The sequence below is a fragment of the Symphodus melops genome (genome assembly GCF_947650265.1).
Source record: "Symphodus melops genome assembly, chromosome: 1".
NCBI classification, from domain to species: Eukaryota; Metazoa; Chordata; class Actinopteri; order Labriformes; family Labridae; genus Symphodus; species Symphodus melops.
Genome location: NC_136691.1, coordinates 16891983 through 16911928, shown reverse-complemented (window position 1 = coordinate 16911928; position 19946 = coordinate 16891983). Strand labels below are relative to the sequence as shown.

Here is a 19946-nt window from a genome sequence, read left to right as displayed (position 1 = left end):
TAAGACACCTTGACAGAAATAATATATTTTTCCAATACGCAGTACAGTTTATGTCATTTGTGAGCATTACGTTTTTTTTCGAATCATTTTATTGTTATGAGTCATCCAGGCCACATGTGGCGCTAGTGAACCTAAATTAGCTTGTGCAGGTTGTAGGAGTGGCCCAAATGTTTCGACGTCATCACCTCACCCGGCGTGAACGACCAAGCTCTATGGTGCTTCGACACGGCAGCTAACGTTTGGGATCTACATTTCCATAGGAAGAAATATCAGTTTATGTTATTGAGGAGCCGAACTGAACGACCATGGCTCTGTATGAATATGTGACTCAGGAGCAGCTCGCGGGCTTTGATAAATACAAGGTATGATTTTGTTATAGCCAGCTAGCTGTTAGCCACTTAGCCGATAGTGTACGCGCGTGTGTGTGCGCGCGCGTGTGTTTAACAGCTCACATATCTGTCACGAGCTGCAGGATGCTTTCCTGATAAATAAGTAAAGACTGCCTCAGTGAGCTGGTTGTGTAGTTTATTTCATGATTTCCTCAGAAATACATGTAAGTAAATACATAGAGGTTTTTTTAGTATTTTAATTAAAGGAGCTTTAACACTCATGAGGTTGGGTCAGTGCTCACAATAATATACACATAAAACACAACATAGTCTCGCCTATAAAATAAAACAAAACGATATACAAATACACTTTTATTTTATTTCGAAATTGATATCCGGAAGTCGCTGGCTATTCTCTTGTGCTTTACATGGGCTCATTTGCTAATAGTCAGCTACTCTCTCTGCATTTCATTACTTGGCTTTAAGAAAAGGTATTAATTAGTGTTTTCACACGTCAGTCAGTCCCAGTCTATTTCATACACGTGCAGACCGACGGCACATCAGTGTAGGTTAAGCATATAGCAGAGATAGAGAGAAAAGCAGCTGCTGTAATAGAGAAGATGAGCTTGAACCAGCACTGATAACTGGGACCAACAAGTGACTAATAGTAACCATAAAAATGTGTCTTGAATGGTCTCAAACAGTATCTAACACACATCTTAAAGTGTCCAATAAAGTCCCATACACAGATGAGCATCAGGGTGGCACTGCAGACACAAGGGACTGTTGTCTTGACACGTCACTGGCTTTGGGGGACCGTTATAGAAAACGGGAGTGGCACTTATCCAAGGATATAACATCAAAAGACAGCTCTGGTCTGGGAAGTTTAGATCACTTTATTCGTGCACATATCAGTTCCTATGCTGTAGAGCACATACTCCTTTATTTTCTCATAGTAATCTTTAAGTTTTGTAACAACATTTCTCTAGTTGTGTGTGTTCCCGGTCATGTGTTTTGTCCTCAAATATCACGCCGTCTAGTTCTTCTGTCTCGCAATCTCATACCTCTTTCTTTGATTAATGTGTGAAACTGCTCCCCCGAGCTGTTTTTTCGTAAATTTCTTAAATAAGAGCTTTTTTTAGGTGGCTCCCTCCATGTCTCAGCCGCTGTGCCCGGAGCATCAGAGGCTGGAGGAGAGCAGACAAATGTGAGCGAGTCAAAGAACTCAGCACATGATTCACTGTTCCACTGATTATATTGTTCATATTTTACACTGTCATACATCCTTTCTCCCCAGTTACATCCGGTCTGACTTTAGAGAGACAGCCTTCTTTCTTGGTGTTGACATTAAATAATATATCATAACTTCTTTATCAACTATCTTTCAGCATCACACACAATCAGGACAGATTTCTGAATCCACAGTGGGCAAAAGGATATTCTAAAGCGAATCTGTCTTTGAAACATGTCGCTTCCCCATGTCTTTAAGAAGAACATTATTTTTTTACTTTATGTAAGAGGGGTTAAATGACATGCTACGCAGCGTGCACACTGGTATTAAACCAGCACTGTAGAGCCTGCACCAAAATCATCCACAAAAGGTAATTAGGTGCAAGAGGTAGCAGTGTTGATCTTCATCCTTGTTTTCCATTGTTTTATTGGCATGTATCTGTAGAGGTTCATTAGAACCAGGACCACATGTTGAAGGAATATTCACAGCGTGCAGTAACAGTAAACAAATGAATTCCCATCTCCGAGCTGCTGTCCTTCTGTTGGACATGTTTGCCAAGGTACCAGTGTTCATAACACGTTTGTCTCTTAAATATTCAAACAGCACAAGAGCTGTTCTTTCTTTTTAAACAAGGTCTGCAGCTAATATAGCTTCCATGCTCTAATTTCCATTTCATTTCTCCTTTGCATCGCGTTTATCCCACATACCTCAAACATCAACGACAGAGAAAGTATCGTCTGTCGGGCCCTTATTTGACTGAATTTGTGTTAACACTCCGCTCGTGTGGGTCAGACCTAGATAACGTGACACTGACTGGCGTTCTGTTTGTTTGATGTGCTTGATGGCAGGCTAACAAAATCCAGTAAAGAAGTGATGTGTGGCCTTGTCGTGCTTCCATTCAAAGCTGTAGTTGACCTGAAGGGAAATAAAGTGTCAATGTTTGTGTCTGTTAACCTCATCCTGTCTGATTGTGTCTTTACAGTACAGCGCAGTGGACTCCAACCCCCTGTCCATCTACGTCATGCACCCTTTCTGGAACTTTGTAGTGAAGGTGAGAAGGACCTGTTCAGCTCTCTGTGTGTGTGTGTGTGTGTGAGTGTGTGTGTGTGAGTGTGAGTGTGTGTGTGGTATTCCTGTTGTGTGTACCCACATCCATTATTTACAGGGTTTCCTCGCACTTGCTGTGATACAGTGACAAGAAAGCCTCACCCACGAACACCTCCTCCTCCTCTATGTGGGCTTAAAGCCTCTGATTGTCTTAGTTTGTTCTGAGTAGTGAAAATGCTGTGTTGTTTTCAGTGCATGCATGTTGCTGATTTAAAAAAAAAAAAAAAAAAAAAAGCACAATGTTGAGTCCTGAGATTCTTAACTTGTTAACAGTACGTCGAGGCACCAACACATTCATTTCATAGTCTGTGCCTGACTGCAACCTGATAACATGCAGCTGCCCATAAAGTGTGACAACAATAATTGTTCTCTGGTTATAGACTGGTATAGTTTTGAGTCCTAAAACCAGGAAGTGAGTTAGCATTTTAGCGCCGTGGTTCTAACCACTAAAAGTCAATGGGGATTTTGAATGGGTTTGTGTTTAGATGCCTGAAATAAGGTCTGTGGTTAACACAAGCTGAAGAGATGTTGATGTTTTGTTAGACAAGCTAAACTACGTTAGCTAAGACGATACTTGTGACTTTTAAAGTTTTTACGCAAATTTTAAACAGCAGTTGCTAACGAGTAGCTAACTGAAACTACAGTGGTTGTCGAAGACATTAAACGTCATCACGCTGGGAACTCTCTCCCTAATCCTCCTTACAGCCTCTATCCATGTTTTTCAGTGCTCTTGCAAATATTAGGTTAATAAACAATTTATTAAGCTAACGTTTCACTAGCTTGTCAAATCCGCTGATTAGATCGATGAAGCATAACGGTCCTGACGTCATTATACACCGACCGCGGTGAAGTTCGCTAGAACATAACGTTAGTTTTTTACTTCTCTCGGCTGCATTAACTCTTCAAACTTCATGATCCAAAATCCAATGCAAAAATCCCATAGACAAATTTACGTAGGAACCACCGGCGCCATTTTTTTGGGTTGCCCGACAAAGATACGTCATTACTATACCAGTCAATTTAGTTGATGTTTGTGTGATGATGAACAGACTATTTCAGAGCTACACTTTCTTGTCTAGCGCTCACTCTCTCTTTTTTTTGTCTTTTTGTCCATAGTTTCTACCGACATGGTTAGCTCCAAACCTCATCACATTTACAGGCTTTATGTTTCTCGTGTTGAATTTCCTCATGTTGGCCTTCTTCGACTATGACTTCACCGCCTCTGGTAGGTTCTGCTCTCCCTCCTCTCCTTCCACTCCTTCACCTCTGTGTAGTGTTTGTCTAGTGCTCAAGCGGCCTGACAAAGAACAGAGGAAAACTTGAGGCGTGTTTGTTTATGAAAGACAAAGTCCATAGTTTAGTGAGAGCTGAAAGGTAATTACTAACTTATGCTGTGTCCTTCATGCACACATGAACACTGCCCGACAAACTCAAATGTCACAGGTACATCAAGAATAAAGAGCAAGGTTCTCAAACTAAGATGGGTCAAAATGTCATCATAAGGCGATCCCTTGGATAGAAAAAAACGATCAACCAAATTATGTACACACATTAAATGTTAACCGCCAAATATGCCATCATTGAGATGTTAAAGAGACTCTTAAAGGTTTTCATCAGGCTCATCTGCAGGCTTTCCTGTGTGTGTGTGCGTGCGTGCGTGCGTGTGTGTGGTATGCTGCATATTTTTATTGTGTGTGTCACAGCTGCAGGACATGAACACGTGCCTAGTTGGGTCTGGGTCGCTGCTGGGATCTTCAACTTCTTGGCCTACACACTTGGTGAGTCGTGACCCCTGTGTGTTGTTTTTCCTCTCCCTATGGAAAGTATTCTGTATGGTGAAGCTGGGACTCTGACACAGAGCCAGTGTGGAGGCTGCTGGCACATACCATACTGTATGCTGTCTGTTCAGATACACTATGCTTGATATCCTGATTTTTATGTCATGATATGACAGATCAAGTCTGCAGTGTCAAGTAAAAACAAAAAAACTGACATTAATACATTGATGCCTATTTACAAAAATATACTGTGACAAAGCAGATGTTGCAGGATCTCATTTTTAAGAATTTGTAAATTGTAGCTTCATTATGATGTGGTTTGATAGAAAGGTCGTCCTATACATATAAAAAGTTCACCTTTTAATGTAAGAACTGTTGAGATGCTTTTGAGAAAAAAACATTACAAACTGCATCCTGAAACCACTGACTGACTGTTACTATGGCTGCTTGTTGTGACCAAACTCTCCTTGTTGTTATGTCTGCCTGCTGGACTCCTTGTACGCTCATTGCTTTATGCTGTACGTGTTCTTAAATGTATCAGGGGAGCACTACAGTTTTTGTTACCAAAGGGCTTTTCAGCTTTGAGGGATTATTCATATTGGTCTTATTAATGATAATAAAAGTGCTTGAGGGGCAAACTGAAATTAACCCGGCCTGTCGCTGGCTCACTAACTGATCAAAGGTCACTTTGTTTTCATAGATGCCTGCGCAACATATTTGGCCAGTAAATCTTACAGCAGACAACAAGGACGGGTATATTTCAGCCAAACTCCGTCTTGATTAGAGTCAACTTGTACTCAAACTAAAGTCAGCTTAATGTACCGCCGACACTTGACACTTCACGTGTGAATGATAAATGGACTTGAGCTTGCATAGCACTTTTCCACCCCAGACCTTCCAGTTAAGAGACGAGTGACTCTACCACAGCCGACAGAATCGCTCCCTCTTCAAATGAGCGTAGTCCAGTTTGGTTGCTGTGACAGTGGGTTCAGTGGGAGGAAGCAGGAATGTGGCTCCTCAGAGAATCACTTCAGTTATGAGAGTGTGGACAGATGCTTTGCCTGTGGGAAATGGAAAATGTCAAGCATTTCTGTAAGCTCATGTTTGTCTAAACATGCACAGTATAGAATAATAATTGGCTTCTGTCATTATGTGTAGATGGTGTTGATGGTAAACAGGCTCGCCGCACAAACTCCTCCACACCATTAGGGGAGCTGTTCGACCACGGCCTGGACAGCTGGGCCTGCATCTACTTTGTGGCAACCGTCTATTCCATATTTGGGCGTGGGGAAAGTGGTGTGGGTGTGGCCACACTGTATTACATCCTGTGGGTGGTGCTGTTCTCGTTCATCCTCTCTCACTGGGAGAAATATAACACCGGCATCTTGTTCCTGCCCTGGGGTTACGACATCAGCCAAGTGGTAAGGACGCGCGCGGACACAAACCTAAAATGAAATAAAATTATTTACAAAACCTGCTAAATGACCATCTCTTAAACCCTAAGGCCTTCCCCCATGCTAGTCAATGTTCCTCCTCTCGTTCCATACACGTGCACGTACACGTGTTTTATGTAACGAACCGTTACACCGTAACCACCCATCAATCAGATCGCACCAAACTTTGCATAAACTCGTATCCCTCAAAAAATCCAAAATGAGTTCCCTGTGTGTGGTGCAGTCCACAGCAGATTCTTGTCTATATGAAGCAGACGTTCACAGATAAACCTATCCTATCCTACTATTCTTTCTGCATCTTGTCCCATCTCCCCCATCCCATTTCAAGCCCAGCACAGTTTAGCAGATGGCTGTTCCGTCATGAGCCCGGGTCTGCTGAAGATTTCTGCCTGTTAAAAGGAAGTTTTTTCTTGCCACGCTATGACGGATTAAGCTGGGCTCTTGTAATATAGCCATAAGTAAGGTCCTTTACCTGCTTTTTGTAAACATAACAATGAGCATGGTCTTGTTACCTGCTCTTTCGTTAATGTTAACAGACAAACAGTAAGGTCCTTTACCTGCTTTTGTAAAGTGTCTCGAGATAACGCCTGTTATGAATTGACGCTATACAAATAAAGATTGATTGATTGATTGAGACACTGCTGCTCTGTTAACATGGAGAAGGCGGGGCTTATGACCTGAACTACAGCAAATCGTTGAGAGGGCTCTGAATGTTTTGGCTTCACTTTTGAGGAGCTTTCTTGTCCTCCTTTTTTTTATTATTATAAAGGATTTGTATCGTTACCATCCTCATCATTTTAAGATCCAGGAAGAAGAAGTGCAGAGACATAAAAGTCTTGTTCTATGTCACAGTACTTCTAGGTTGGAGATTGATTTCTTGCAGTTTTCTGCTTGCATCACTCTTTCAGAGAAGGAAAAGGAATTTTGTTAAAAGGTTTATTTAAGACTGTTTTTCTTACTCCCGCCCCTGAAAGAGCTCCTGAGACAGGGTTGAAGTGCCAAGTTACAGTAACAGTTTAGCAAATGTTCCCCATGTTGACACAATGAATAATTTGACGTCTCTGGTCTCATTACCCTCCAGACAATCTCTCTTGTTTACTTGGTCACTGCTGTGGTCGGCGTTGAAACATGGTACCAGCCAATCCTGTGGCGTTTCCTGTATAGAGACCTTTTCACATTCATGATCATTGGTGAGCTGTGATTGGTCCCTCTAAACACTTTCATTTAATATTTGTATCTGAAGCTGCTACAACAATTCTCGTCTTTTTATTTCCAGCCTGTTCTTTCACTGTGACATTACCCATGAGCCTCTACAATGTCCTGAAGTAAGCTAACCCTTAATTAGCATCAAGTCAAATGGAGTTATTATAACACAGCTTCTTAGGTTCTCACCCTGTGTGTGTGTGTTTTTACTCCAGAGCTCATCGCAGTAACTCTCTGAAGCACAGCAGCCTGTATGAAGCCTTCCTGCCCTTCCTCTCTCCCGTCCTCCTCTTCATCCTGTCCACCACTTGGGTGGTCTTCTCTCCCAACAACATACTTGAGCTGCAGCCCAGGCTCTTCTACCTCATGGTGGGGACAGCCTTCGCCAATGTCACGGTGCGCCTCCGCTACGTTCTGAACCACCCAATTCATAAGAGTCTTCATCTTGTAGTATACGTTGGTCATGTGTGAATTTACCTCGCAGTGTCAGCTGATTGTGTGTCAGATGAGTAACACACGATGCCAGCCGCTGAGCTGGCTGCTGCTGCCGATGGTGCCGGTGGTGTTACTCGCCGTGACAGGAGTGGTCGGCAACGAAACACTTCTGCTTCATCTTTGGACAGCTGCTGTCGTACTAGCACACATACACTACGGCGTATCTGTGGTAAGAGCACTCAAAGTGTCTTTGTAAGGAATACTAATGTTGGTCTGTAAAAAGGTTCGTTGAAAGATTGGAAAGGGGTGAACAGCTAGCCTAGCACTTTCTTAAAGTGCTTAAAGCCAATATTTAACCACCAGCACCTCTAAAAACAACCATTTCTGAATCATGTTAAAATGAGTTTAACAGTTATCATTTTTTCCCCAATTCAAGGTTCAACAGCTCAGCATCCACTTCAAAATCCAAGCCTTCTCCCTCAAGAAGCCCAACAGTGACTGACAGGAGGAGGAACGAATCGGCTTGAAAGGAGCAGAGGTTTAGACTCCACTCCACTTATCGACACTTCACTCTCATCACCACGGAAACCGCATCCCCTCCCACTCCATCCCTGAGGACGCTGGTAGTGGACTGGATTGTCCCCAAACACGCACGCACACAGACACACATTTCTAACCAACAAACCATCTGAACTCTGGTCTCGGCGATGGGGCTGGCCCAGGGGCTCTGGCTCCGTCATTGGTGATTGGCTATCTTGGCTGAGCCAATGAGGTGCATTTGTTTCCTACGGAAATGTGCTTCAGTCGTGAGGACAGGAGCCATGATGACACACGGACACAAAATACATTTTTCTGCTTTGGTGCAGTCTTGTGGCTTTTATTCCAAACAAACACAGCCGCTCACACACGTTCACTCACATAGTATTACGAATGTATAATCTATCTTGGGGAAACGCCATTGAAGTTTTATCACGCTAACAGGAAGGCCTCAAGAATTGTGGTTTTAAATTGACCAAAACTTTTAATTCTGGCTCGTCACATCAACATCTGATTGCAGAGGTGAGCAGGTCGTTCATCTTTTATCCTCCAAAACATTCTGTTGAAAATCTCAGCAATGTATGGTAATAGTTATATACAGTATATACAGTGTGTGTGTGTGTATACACACATGTATATATATACACACACACACACATATATATATATATATATATATATATGTGTGTGTGTGTATATATATACACTGTACACATATGTGTGTGTATATATATATATATATACACACGTGTGTATATACTGTACGTGTGTTTATAGGTTTGGCACATTTTATTTGCTGATTAGAAAGTAAAACAAAAATGAATCCTGTAAAACATTGTATACATTTCCCTCTAATGAATTGTGCACTCTGCTTGATGGCGGCAGCGGTCCCGAGTGAACAGAGTTGGATTTTGACTAACCAGGGCAAGAATTGATCAGGCTGACCTTCACTAACCCTCCACTCTGACCTGTCCGAGCACTGGCCTCTCGGCTCTCCCTTCCCTCTGAGGTGTTGTGTCTTCACGCTGATTCGTTCTTTTTTTTGTTTTTTGTTTTTTGTTTCTGACTTTCTTTTTATATGCACGTATACAGTATGGTTTTTGTTTGTGCGTTGCCATGGCAGGCAGTTTGTGGATTAGATGCGGAGCGCTTGAATGAAGAGTGTGTTCAAAAACCGTCAACGGAGCGGATTCACTCTGAGGGAACAAGCTGCTGCAAAGGACACCGCAGACGCCACAACGCTGCCTGGCGTCACACTCTATACGTCACACACACGTTATCACACTTTTATACTGTCTGTCAGATAACTTGTGTGTAGTTTCTTTTTCATTCTGTTAAACAATGTTCGTCAGTGTGATTCAAACTACGTTTCCATGAGAAGATGGATTTTCAGTGGTGGCTGCAGACTGGACTTTGTTACTGATGAAATCTTATTTTCACTGCCGGGCTGAAAAACATTTTCTTATCTGTCTTACATTTATTACAGTCGTAGTTTGGAGGATAGTAAGTTATTGTCTCTGTTAAAATTCCCCTTTGAAAACTCTTTGGCCTTGCTGCTTAACTGTCTTGTCTGCAATGACCTGTTTGAAAATCTCCAGTGCACCTGTGGACGTCGGTTCCAGAAGTCCCAGGTATGCTCACGAGAGTCCTGACTCAAGCTTGACGTGGTTATAACATTACAGAACAAGACAATTTAACCCCATTAAGCCTGGTTAATCCCTGGTTTACATTTCATACATCAGTCTACCTGTCAGCAAACAGGCGTCCCGTCAGTTCAACTATTTGTCCAGTGTCTGTCAAACTTGTTCAAAGGACCCAGATTAACTTTGCTGGGAAAGATTTGACTTGCTTTGTGATCAGCAACATCATTTGATGTCTGTCAGTCATCTGACGGCAGATAAAGTGGGAATGTGAATCATCTCATAGACCGTAGATCGCAACAATAAATGCGTGGAAGATATTTGGGATCCTTTTTACCACAAGTCTGGATGTTAAGCACATAAACTGTAATCGAGCAGCAGTAAACAGACCTGTAGTTCTACTATGACGATGTGAGATCTAAATCTACTGCCATTAAAAGCCCTGAAGAAGCTCAATTGGGCTTGCAGCGCGCCGACCACTGGATGAAGCTTGTCTGCAGTCCTGAGCACATTGTAGTAGTTGAGATAGATTTGACGCGTCTGTAATGAAGCACCAAGTCTGTGACTGTGGAGACGAAGGATTGTAGTGGTGTGTGAACAACTGTGAGCGAGAGTTAAATGTGTTTGTGAGGAGTACGTGTACGGTCTGAGCACGTGCAGATCTGTGTACAAGTGTTGATGTTTGGCTGAGTGCTCTGTATGTGTGCATATCTGTGTAAATGTATTATTTCTGATATTTTTATTTTCCTTTTCTTCTAATTCAAATTGGTTATTTTTTTTTACAGAGCCCTGAAGTCACAAAAATGGAAGAAAAAAAAAAGGATCTTGTGATCATAAGCTCAAAGATGTGTATTTTTTGTTTTGCTTTTTGGGACTTCATGGGCTTTATATTTTTCTTTTATTTCAGAGTTATTTCAGGTGGGGCAAAACTTTCTTGACCAGGATGAAATTAGCAGTTTTCTTATGTCCTATAAAACTGTGTAGATTACAGAGCGTGGATCAACAGGAAAACATGTTAATCTGTTTTTATCTCTGCAGTTTTGGCTGGTTGGATCCTGCATCTTTTTTCTGAATAGTTTTGAAAGGGGACAGAAACTCTGTTTAAAAAAGAAGCAAACAAGGCTGCTAAATAAAACAAGGATCTCATTTCATATCGTGTCAGCTGGATAAGAACATTGATCCATTCAATCTTACTACAACTGTTAGGTAAAGTTGGTTTGTTTTGAATGGTTACAATGCTGACCTGATTTTCTGGTCATTTTTTGTAGTGTGCTCCTCAGCTTCACTCACCACTTTATAGGAAACGGTCTTAATCCCCCCTGGACCAATGACCTGAGCTTTTCAAATTGTGACAACTTTGTTGTTTAAGTAGCCCTGGGAAACATCCCAGGACTTCAGTGTGGCTATTTGTGATGTTGTATTTAACCAGTGAAGGAAATGATTGTCCAGAAACGAATAAAAATGAATTTTCCTAAACCATTTTCCAGTGCAGCAGCCAGTGACGTTACTGTTTGTTATTCCGTTTACAACCACAAGGGGGCAGCAACATGCAGCGTGAAGCTCTTGGTAGTGAGACTGGTGAAGTTTGCGTCTTACGTTTCTCTTCTGTAAACACATATGCCATCACTCGCTACTGTAATATAAGTTGTCAATATGCAGGAAATGTTTGCAAACATACCGAAACAAATGTTATTGACATTTTGAAATGTATCTGAGAACTTGTAAGGTGGTGCACATTTATGTCTGTGCATTAGACTGGTCATAAGATGTTCTTTTTTGCCATTAGGCAATAACATTAGTTTGCCCTGCCGCAGATTTATTCAAAACCTGTAGGACCCGTTTCTGAATCCTAGTTCTCCCATGCTAGCCATTTGACATACAAATATTATAGATCCCACCTCTCACCTACACAGGCTCCATATCAATGTAATTATTAGCACACTAAAAATGCTGTCAGTCACGCTCTTAACTAACAGAAAAATAAACGTTTTTCACAGTAAAGTGGAAAAAAAACCAACAAGCTAATTTTAAAGAAGAACTCATTAAAAGTGATACCTTAAGATGAAACTTGTCTGCTGTAGACTGATTTTCCCTGGAAGTCCTCTGTGACAGTCACAACTCCCTGTTCCCCACTTTAGGAATCGCTGCTGTTTTAAGGTGGCGAGTCATATGATCCATTATATTAACACTCATATTGAAGTACGTTAGGTGGAAAGGCAGAAACTGTACAGGCATTGGCTGGATGTGGAGGTCAGACAGGCTTAAATTCCAGCATTGAACTTTGAACATGGCTGCCTAAATATCAAAACAGGTAGTTTTTTTTTTCTTTTAAAGGACAGAAGATTCTTCACTTTGTCATTCCCAATTTACAATATTTACACATAACTGCAAGGGGGGAAAAATACTAAAACAAAAAAAAAAAGTTACATTTGATGAGTAAAACATGAACTTGAACCCTTTCCCCTGATAAGGCTGAATTCAGCTGCTGGTCTGACATAACTTGCTGGATATATGTACAGATAAGACATCAGAATCCTGTAAATACACAACTCACAGTGTACTTCGATTTCAGATGTGATTATTTATCTGCCTTCCTCTTAATTTTAATACTGGATGAGAAGTGTGCTGGTTGTGTTAAATCTTTGACACTGTTTTAATGCCTCAGGCATAAAGTGGGTTGAGCAGAATTGGTGCTGCAAAAGATGATCGCTAAATAAGCTGCAGTACATGAAGCCGTCAGCAGGTGGCGCTGAAGAACATAATGTTAACCTCTAGCAAGTTGATGAAAACTTCCAAGCTCGTTTCCCTCTAAAATGAGTTTCTCAGTTAAAACAACAGTTGGCGTTTTTATAGTCTTCCTCACAGTGTGAACAACATGTGTGCTGAACTTAACACCTGTGACTCATGTGGCTCTGCTCTCTGTTACAGCATTCATTAGTAATTGATTATCTCCTCGCCCAACAGTATGTCTGGCACCAAACACTTGTGCCTGTGTTGGTTTTTATCTTCTTTGCACTCAAATAAACTTTGAAGAACAATGGGAAACAACTTAGGGAATGCAATTTTTAAAACAGGGCAAAATCTTCCCACAGTCTGTCAAAGAAACAGCCAGCACAAAATATAAGGAAGAAACCAGAGGAATAGCCTTGAATGATAGCTTGTTTATCGTTGGGTCAGTTGTGTTTGAGCGTAGAGGCTCAGCTGGTCTGTCTTGGATCGGGCCTACATTGTAAACATAAAGGTGCTGAGTTCTGTCTGTCAAAACAACTGGCAGCTGATTACAACGGCCCCTTATCTAGACGGGATCGATTTCATCCAGACAAAGAGTCTGCTCGAGCAATGATTCATCCAAACAATGAGCTGTGAGCGAGACAGCGGTTTGCACCTCCTTTAAAAATGTGCTCCAACTCATTGTCTGAGAAAAGTCAGCTGTAGATGGATATAAACTGATTTGTTCAACTCAAATAAATGCACGAGAAGATCTCTTCAAGAACTATTCTTACTTACAGAATATTTAGATTTCAAATATTAGTTTTTTCTTCATGAATATAGCGGCCTGTCAGAACAATTTTCATGCTTTACAGACATTTAAACTTTTTTTTATCTTCTAAAAGAATACTCGAACACAAATCTGCGATCTGGTTGAAACACTGCTCCTTCATAAGGAATAGCAACCCAGTTCAAGATAGATAGATAGATAGATAGATAGATAGATAGATACTTTATTGATCCCGAGGGAAATTCAAGGCATCCAGTAGCAGTATACAGACAGGCAGGACACAAGACATTAGTTACAATACACACCCGCTGTCCACCCTCCCCTCTGTATAAAGTAATCCCCCAAACAAGATTTAGCAGCCCTCCTATGTGACTAAGAGTAAACATAATTACAGGTTAAACCTGTGCAGTTAGCATTAGCATTAGACTTAAACCTATTTAGCATAAAGCTACTGAATGTGCGGCCACTCACGTCGGCGCACAGGTGCGACAGAGACAGAGACAGGTGAGACCATAGATCGGATTTATATTAAATACGCATCTTTCATCAGTTATTACTGTCACCTTAAAAAAAATCTAATCAATGGCTCAAATTTGTTCAAAGTAAACAGCTTGTAAAATTTTGATAGCTGTCTTGTGATGAAGTGAAAATAAAAGTATTCATGTACAACAACAAAAAATCCAAACCCGTACTGAAGACTCCTTTGTATGTACTAAATAGAAACTGCACCACACTAATAATAAAATAGTGTTACATTTTCCACAACATAAATTGAGGAGCCGAGTAGAACAAGTAGTTTTCACTCCTGAGATAAACACCCTTTTTTTTTTTTTGATAGTCTTTAATACCACCACTGCCTGTAGACATGGACATGTTTAAGGTGAGTTCCTTTGTGTGGATGTCCCTGTGGTCAGAGCCTCTCTTAGTGAATTAGATGGTGTTGATGCTGAACTGACAGTTAATCAGAGGTGGCATCAATTAAACAGTCGGGTTCGGGTTGCTGTGCCACGGTGCTGGACATTTTGCATGCTGATGACCCCTGTGACTCATACACATACAGTCATGGCATTATCTGGAGCCCAGTTAACCCCCACGCCATCCTGGACCGCTCCCCCCCGTGAGGTAAACCTCAATTATAGATGACCATCATTAGAAACTAGAAACGCAGGAACAACGGCTTGGCCAGACAGACACACACACACACACACACACACACACGCACACACGCACACAGCGTTTACTCTCAGAGACACCCAAGACTATTGAAGTGCTAATGGAGTAACACCATCCACTTCATTCTGTAACCACTGTACCTGTGACCTCTAGGTGACTACTATTATAGTTTTTAGGTATATGTATAATTCTTGGCTTATTAATATTTCTACGATACATTTTCAAGAAACTGAGCCCGACAGTCCAAAGTGGTTTAATCTCCATTGTATCTAAAGGTTGATGTCGGGGGCAGTACTTCATCCAACATTTGTTCTTTAGAGAGCAAACACAAAGGACACATCACTCATCAGACATTAACATGGGGATTAAGCTGCAGTTCATGAGATGCTGACATTGACGTTCATGCATCTCCAATTTACACACATTAAAAGAAGGTATCGGCTATCGCTCACACTTACCTGTGTTCAACGTTCACATATACAATAGCTCCAACTTTTAACCCTTTTACATTTCATCGAGCACATGGGTCATGGTTTGAATATTTCAAATAATGTAGGGATTCATTAGACCATTTTGCAGCAACATGTTTCTGTACTGTGTAACATGTTGGCATCCTGATGTAACTATAAAGCGGAACAGAAAAGCATTAGAGTGGTGGCTAAATATCATACAATTTGTAAAAATCTAATTCAGTACGAACTGTGCTATGGCGGCTTGAACCTGTAAATACAAGTTGAAAACATTTCAACCTGAAAGACCAGGATAGTAAACTTATTCTTATCTGTCCCCAAAGTGCTTCTTGACATGAGGAAAACGCTCACAGACTGGGAATATGGATGAAGCCTGAGTGATGTCACTCATCTGTTACTGCAGGAGGCTCCAGAGACTCATCATGATGGAAATCTGCCTCAACCAAACTTTCAGTCAACCTAACGACAGGCAAGAGCTGGAGCTGAGGTGTGTTTTAACCCTCTTAACAATGCTTAAATTGCACCCACCTGTCAATCAGCTCAGCTACACATCCAACTATGGATTACACATATTGTTAATAAGAAATGGATGTGCTGTAAAAAAAAATCTCCCCTCTTACAGTGTGTGCCTATGAGGACAATAACTAATCAGAACTTTTTCATTTTTTGTTCCAGGCTGGAAACATGTTTATTCATGCTGTATAAAACTTTCTTTATGTGGGGCGTAAGTGACTTTTGGGGACCTGTGAGCCAACCTCAAGAGAACACTCGACACACTGCAGGATTTTGCACTCCTGTATTGGCTTCATACAGGAGCTGCCGCTCGGGTAAACCGCTCCAACAGCATGGACTTTGCTGAAAGAGGAAGTGGGTCTGGGCGAGTGTGCCTCTTTAAATCATTTTAAGAGTATAGTAGAGGTGCTGGAGGAAGATACTTCAGGTTGTCAATGCTTTGACCAATCACTCCCTCCACTGTGACCCAGGATTTGTTGACATCTGTTTTTGTTTTTGTGTTGCACGTCTGTTACTTTTTTAAAATGAGCTGTTCCACACCTCGGCCAGGACTCTCTTGTAAAATAGTTTTATTTATTGCAGTAAAGCTTTCATGTTTTTTTGTTTGTTTTTTTTTTGTAGAATATAAAAAAAAAAACGTACTTCATTAACTGAAAACAAACAAAAAAAATGCTTCACTATCTGTCTAAACACACCTTGTTCAGGTGCTTACTATGAGAAAACAAGGCACAGAGCATGCTACAGTACTTCACAGCACCGATCTTTACAACCTCACACAGACTCATTCAAGATTAAAAGAGAATCACAGGGATAGTTCAGACCAGATTCAATGTTCCATCCCTGCAGCAGCTTACAACACGGCCTGTTCTGAGGTTCATCTAATAAATAACTAGCTCAGCGAAAGAAAGAAAGAAAGAAAGAAAGAAAAACAACTGAAAGCAGTTGGGGGGGTAGTTAATATAAACACTTGCATGTCTGGGCATGTAGTATATGTTTCAGAAGAATGAATGAAATACCCTAAACATACCTGGATCAATCGCTCCCAGCAACATGAACTATTGGTGTCTAAAGAGTCTAACCCAATGAGACGTAAAGGCTGCTTCCACTTTAACACAACCTTACATGTATTTTCTCCAAAAGCAGAGACAAATGGTCTCATACACAGCTGGCAAAATGCCAAAGGGATGTGCCTTAGGACCAAACAGACCCTGACATGTGGACTGAATGGGAAGGTGTTTACTTTCAGGGTTCAGGTCTTTCAGTAGTCAAATCCAAGTCCAAGTGGAGCTGTATACACAATTAATGATGAGATGACAACTACAAGTACTGACTCATAAACTATGGGTTTGTGGTCTCTGTCACTTCAAGAGCATAAAAGTGAATAAATGTGTCATAGATGACTGAATGTGATCGCATGGAAATGTCTCTGTTTGATGTTCCTGTCACAGGCGCATGCTCCTCTGACGGACCAATGTTCACTCTAGCATGCATGTAAAGGCAATGTTCCAGTAGCCATGGATACGACCTTATGTGTAACATGCATTATTAATTCATTTTCCATACCTTGTTTGTCAAACTCTTACGCACATGCACCACTTACAATCACAGTGACTGAGCTCAGCTCTCAACTCAAGGAGGGGGAGAGGATAATGGTATCATTAGCATCAAAAACAAGCTGTTTGTCCATCTATCAGGTCAGGTCCATCTATTTGAGTATTTAATGACTTTTTTATATTCTAGAAATACAAAAATTTAATTTGATCAAATCTTTTTTTCTCTTTGAACATTTACGCTTGTCTTCTTCGAGGCTTACATAATGTGGCAGCTTGTCTGTTAAGCAGCCATTGTTGTTGTCATTGTGCCGTTTGAATATGTTTGTCTGATACTGTATCAGAGCTTACTGGTTCATATCAGTGTTAAGTAGCCAGAGTGGTAACTAGAGTGGGGGATGTATCCAGCTCAGTGGGTTCAATCTGTCCTTATTGGGCACGCACAGAACATGGGCCATACACAAAGACACACGCTGAAAAAACACAGTATCAAGTAACATCCTCTTCATTATTTAGCAGTTGCGAAGAGCGCCACAAAGCGGCAACCAGATTCCTCCACCTCTTTTCAGCAGGCCTGAATATTAACGAGCCAGAGGGAGGAAAAAGAGGAAAGACAAGTGCAAAGACAGAGTGTGATAAAGAAGGCCTTTATCAGACGTTCGGGAAAAGAGTGTTTTAGCTTGAATGGGGATAAATCAACTTTAAAGTATGATGACTAAATTAATTTAGCATGCTGACCTAACACATTTTAAAACAGTCGGATGAGGAAAAGGCTTTGTGAAGCTAGAAGCGTCAACAACAAAAATTACTTAATAAAAAAGGGCAGCAAGTTCATCTGATAACCACAAAAGCAGCATCCCCATAATCCTAGTTATCTAACAAGAAGCGTAGTTATGGTTTATAATTTGAACAGAGTGTCTGAATTACATAAGGAGCTCAATGACCATTTTCTTTATTACTCATTCCATATTGTATTTAAATCTGCTCTTTTACGAAGTCAATGCTTCTGTATGTGAGGTGGCACACAGTAAAGCTGTCAGCAAGTATACAAGTACTAACTGGTATACATTAGAGCAAGCCAGAAGCTTTGTTTAGAATGTCAATGCTAATTAGTGCCTTTTTTCAGCTTATAGCTATTGGTTTGATAAAATAAGTTCACGTGAATAGAATTACCTTTAGTGGTTAGTAAATAGTATAATTAGCTTGCCAACAAACTTGAATTACTTTGGGACGATCTTGTGTCGGTACTAGGCCTATTACTTTTTATTAACCAAACATTGGGGAGGTACAGTGGTTGAAATATTTAATTGGATCGATGATAATGTTGAAAGAAAAACATGCTGCCAAATAAATTTAAAAAACAAACAGTATTTAATCTGAGTGCCTTTTTGTGTGGTAGCTGTCGTGTCTAACCCATGGTGGTTTGTATGAATGGTTGTATGTTTTATTAGAGCCAGTCTGCCAGTCTATCACATGTCTTATCATCATATCATCATGTCTTACTGTTGTTATCTGTCGCTGTGTGTGTTCTGTCGTATGTTTTTATTTTTTAGCCACCCTGTGCCTAGCTTAAAATCTTACCAAAGAACAACAGTTGAAAATTAGCCTACTGGCTAACGCTGACACATTTACAGCTGTTGTTTAATGTGCTGTCCTTTTAATAAATTAAATGAAATGAAAATAGTTAAATACAGTAAATATCTCAGTTGGTTTAATGATGTGTTTATGGGTGGAATGAATTTTATGTTTAATCCATGTTATGATTACATACAAATATTACAGCCACAGTAACTACTTTAAGAGCAAGTGTTCACTTCTCTGTAAACAGAAAATCAATACTTGGCTGGAGTGGATTTGTCATGTCTTTTCGTAATAGACTGTGAGACGTCCAAATGAGCATGTGAGAAGGACAGGTTATATAAATCGAGGACGGACTTTGCCAAACTTAAAATGGCCATGAAGACAAGAAGACAATTGAATTTAGAGTTGTTTTTACTTTGACTTTTAATGATAGTACAAAAAATATTTGTAAGAGCAGTAAATACAAAATATAACAAGTGTGTGTGCATTCTGCACTTCACATTGGGACAGGTGGGGATTGACATGTTTGTTTTGCAGCAGAAGACTGTTAACTGTTAGACTGACCAAAGCCTAAGACACCAAAATAAGGAGCTTAGTTGGAGTTGAATTTTTGGCACTACACCTTGTATGTGTTTTTGTTTTGAAAGGGAGCAATGTTAAAGGGCGAGGTATGAATGAAACAGTACATAGAAGACGTTTTTTATGGCTCAGTTAGGCATCTTCTTTTTTGAAATATTTTGGTTGGTATGTTGTACGGCTATTTTTCAGGTTTGATATATTCTATAAATGAAGGTCATCTATACTACTGCTTCTCTGATCTGCCACAGTATAGGCAATTACTCATGAAAATCAGCTTATCTAGTTAAACAAGCAATTTAATAATAAGCTACCACCAGACAACAGCTAACAATAGCGTTCAGCCAAATCACAGCTAACATTGCTGACAGATACTGTTAATTTGGACGATATAAAAGGTGTTAATACTTAGCTGACTATGGAAGTACTTGTTAAAGTAATGTTTAAATGTTAAAAGTATAACTGTTGACATTGCTAGCGTTTCACCATTTCACCTCTGACAAAACGTGTAAATCAATAGCTTATATGCTATCTCACTTCCTAGCCTACCTTTCTTTGAAAGTTTTAAGACTATTCTATATCACAGAAAAGACATCAATAACCAGCTTATGATGTGGTTGAAGGTTAGTGTTAAATATTGTCTAACGGAGTAAAATCTGTTATCAAACGTGTTGTTTTACATTTGCTGGATGTTGCTCTATAGCTTTTTATTGGTGGTGGTCTTTTTAGATGCTGATAGATAAAGAAGCTATGATTTCATAACAACCTCCATAATTTATATTTGCAAACCTGGAAGAGAGCCGCAAGACGTACAACAGAATATCACCATTTGAGTGACCCACCCAGGGTTTTTTCACATCAGAGGAAAAA

The 19946-nt window shown here is 40.5% G+C and overlaps 1 protein-coding gene across 1 annotated transcript; it reads left to right on the top strand.

Annotated features, from left to right (window-relative positions):
* Positions 1-144: 144 nt before the first annotated feature.
* selenoi (selenoprotein I) lies at positions 145-8713 on the top strand. The gene is made up of 10 exons (XM_079365085.1): positions 145-362; positions 2543-2611; positions 3784-3892; positions 4371-4445; positions 5604-5866; positions 6981-7089; positions 7176-7224; positions 7318-7498; positions 7587-7766; positions 7974-8713. The coding sequence occupies exons 1-10, from the start codon at positions 306-308 to the stop codon at positions 8079-8081; spliced, it is 1200 nt and encodes a 399-aa protein (XP_079221211.1). The 5' UTR covers positions 145-305; the 3' UTR covers positions 8082-8713.
* Positions 8714-19946: the final 11233 nt, after the last annotated feature.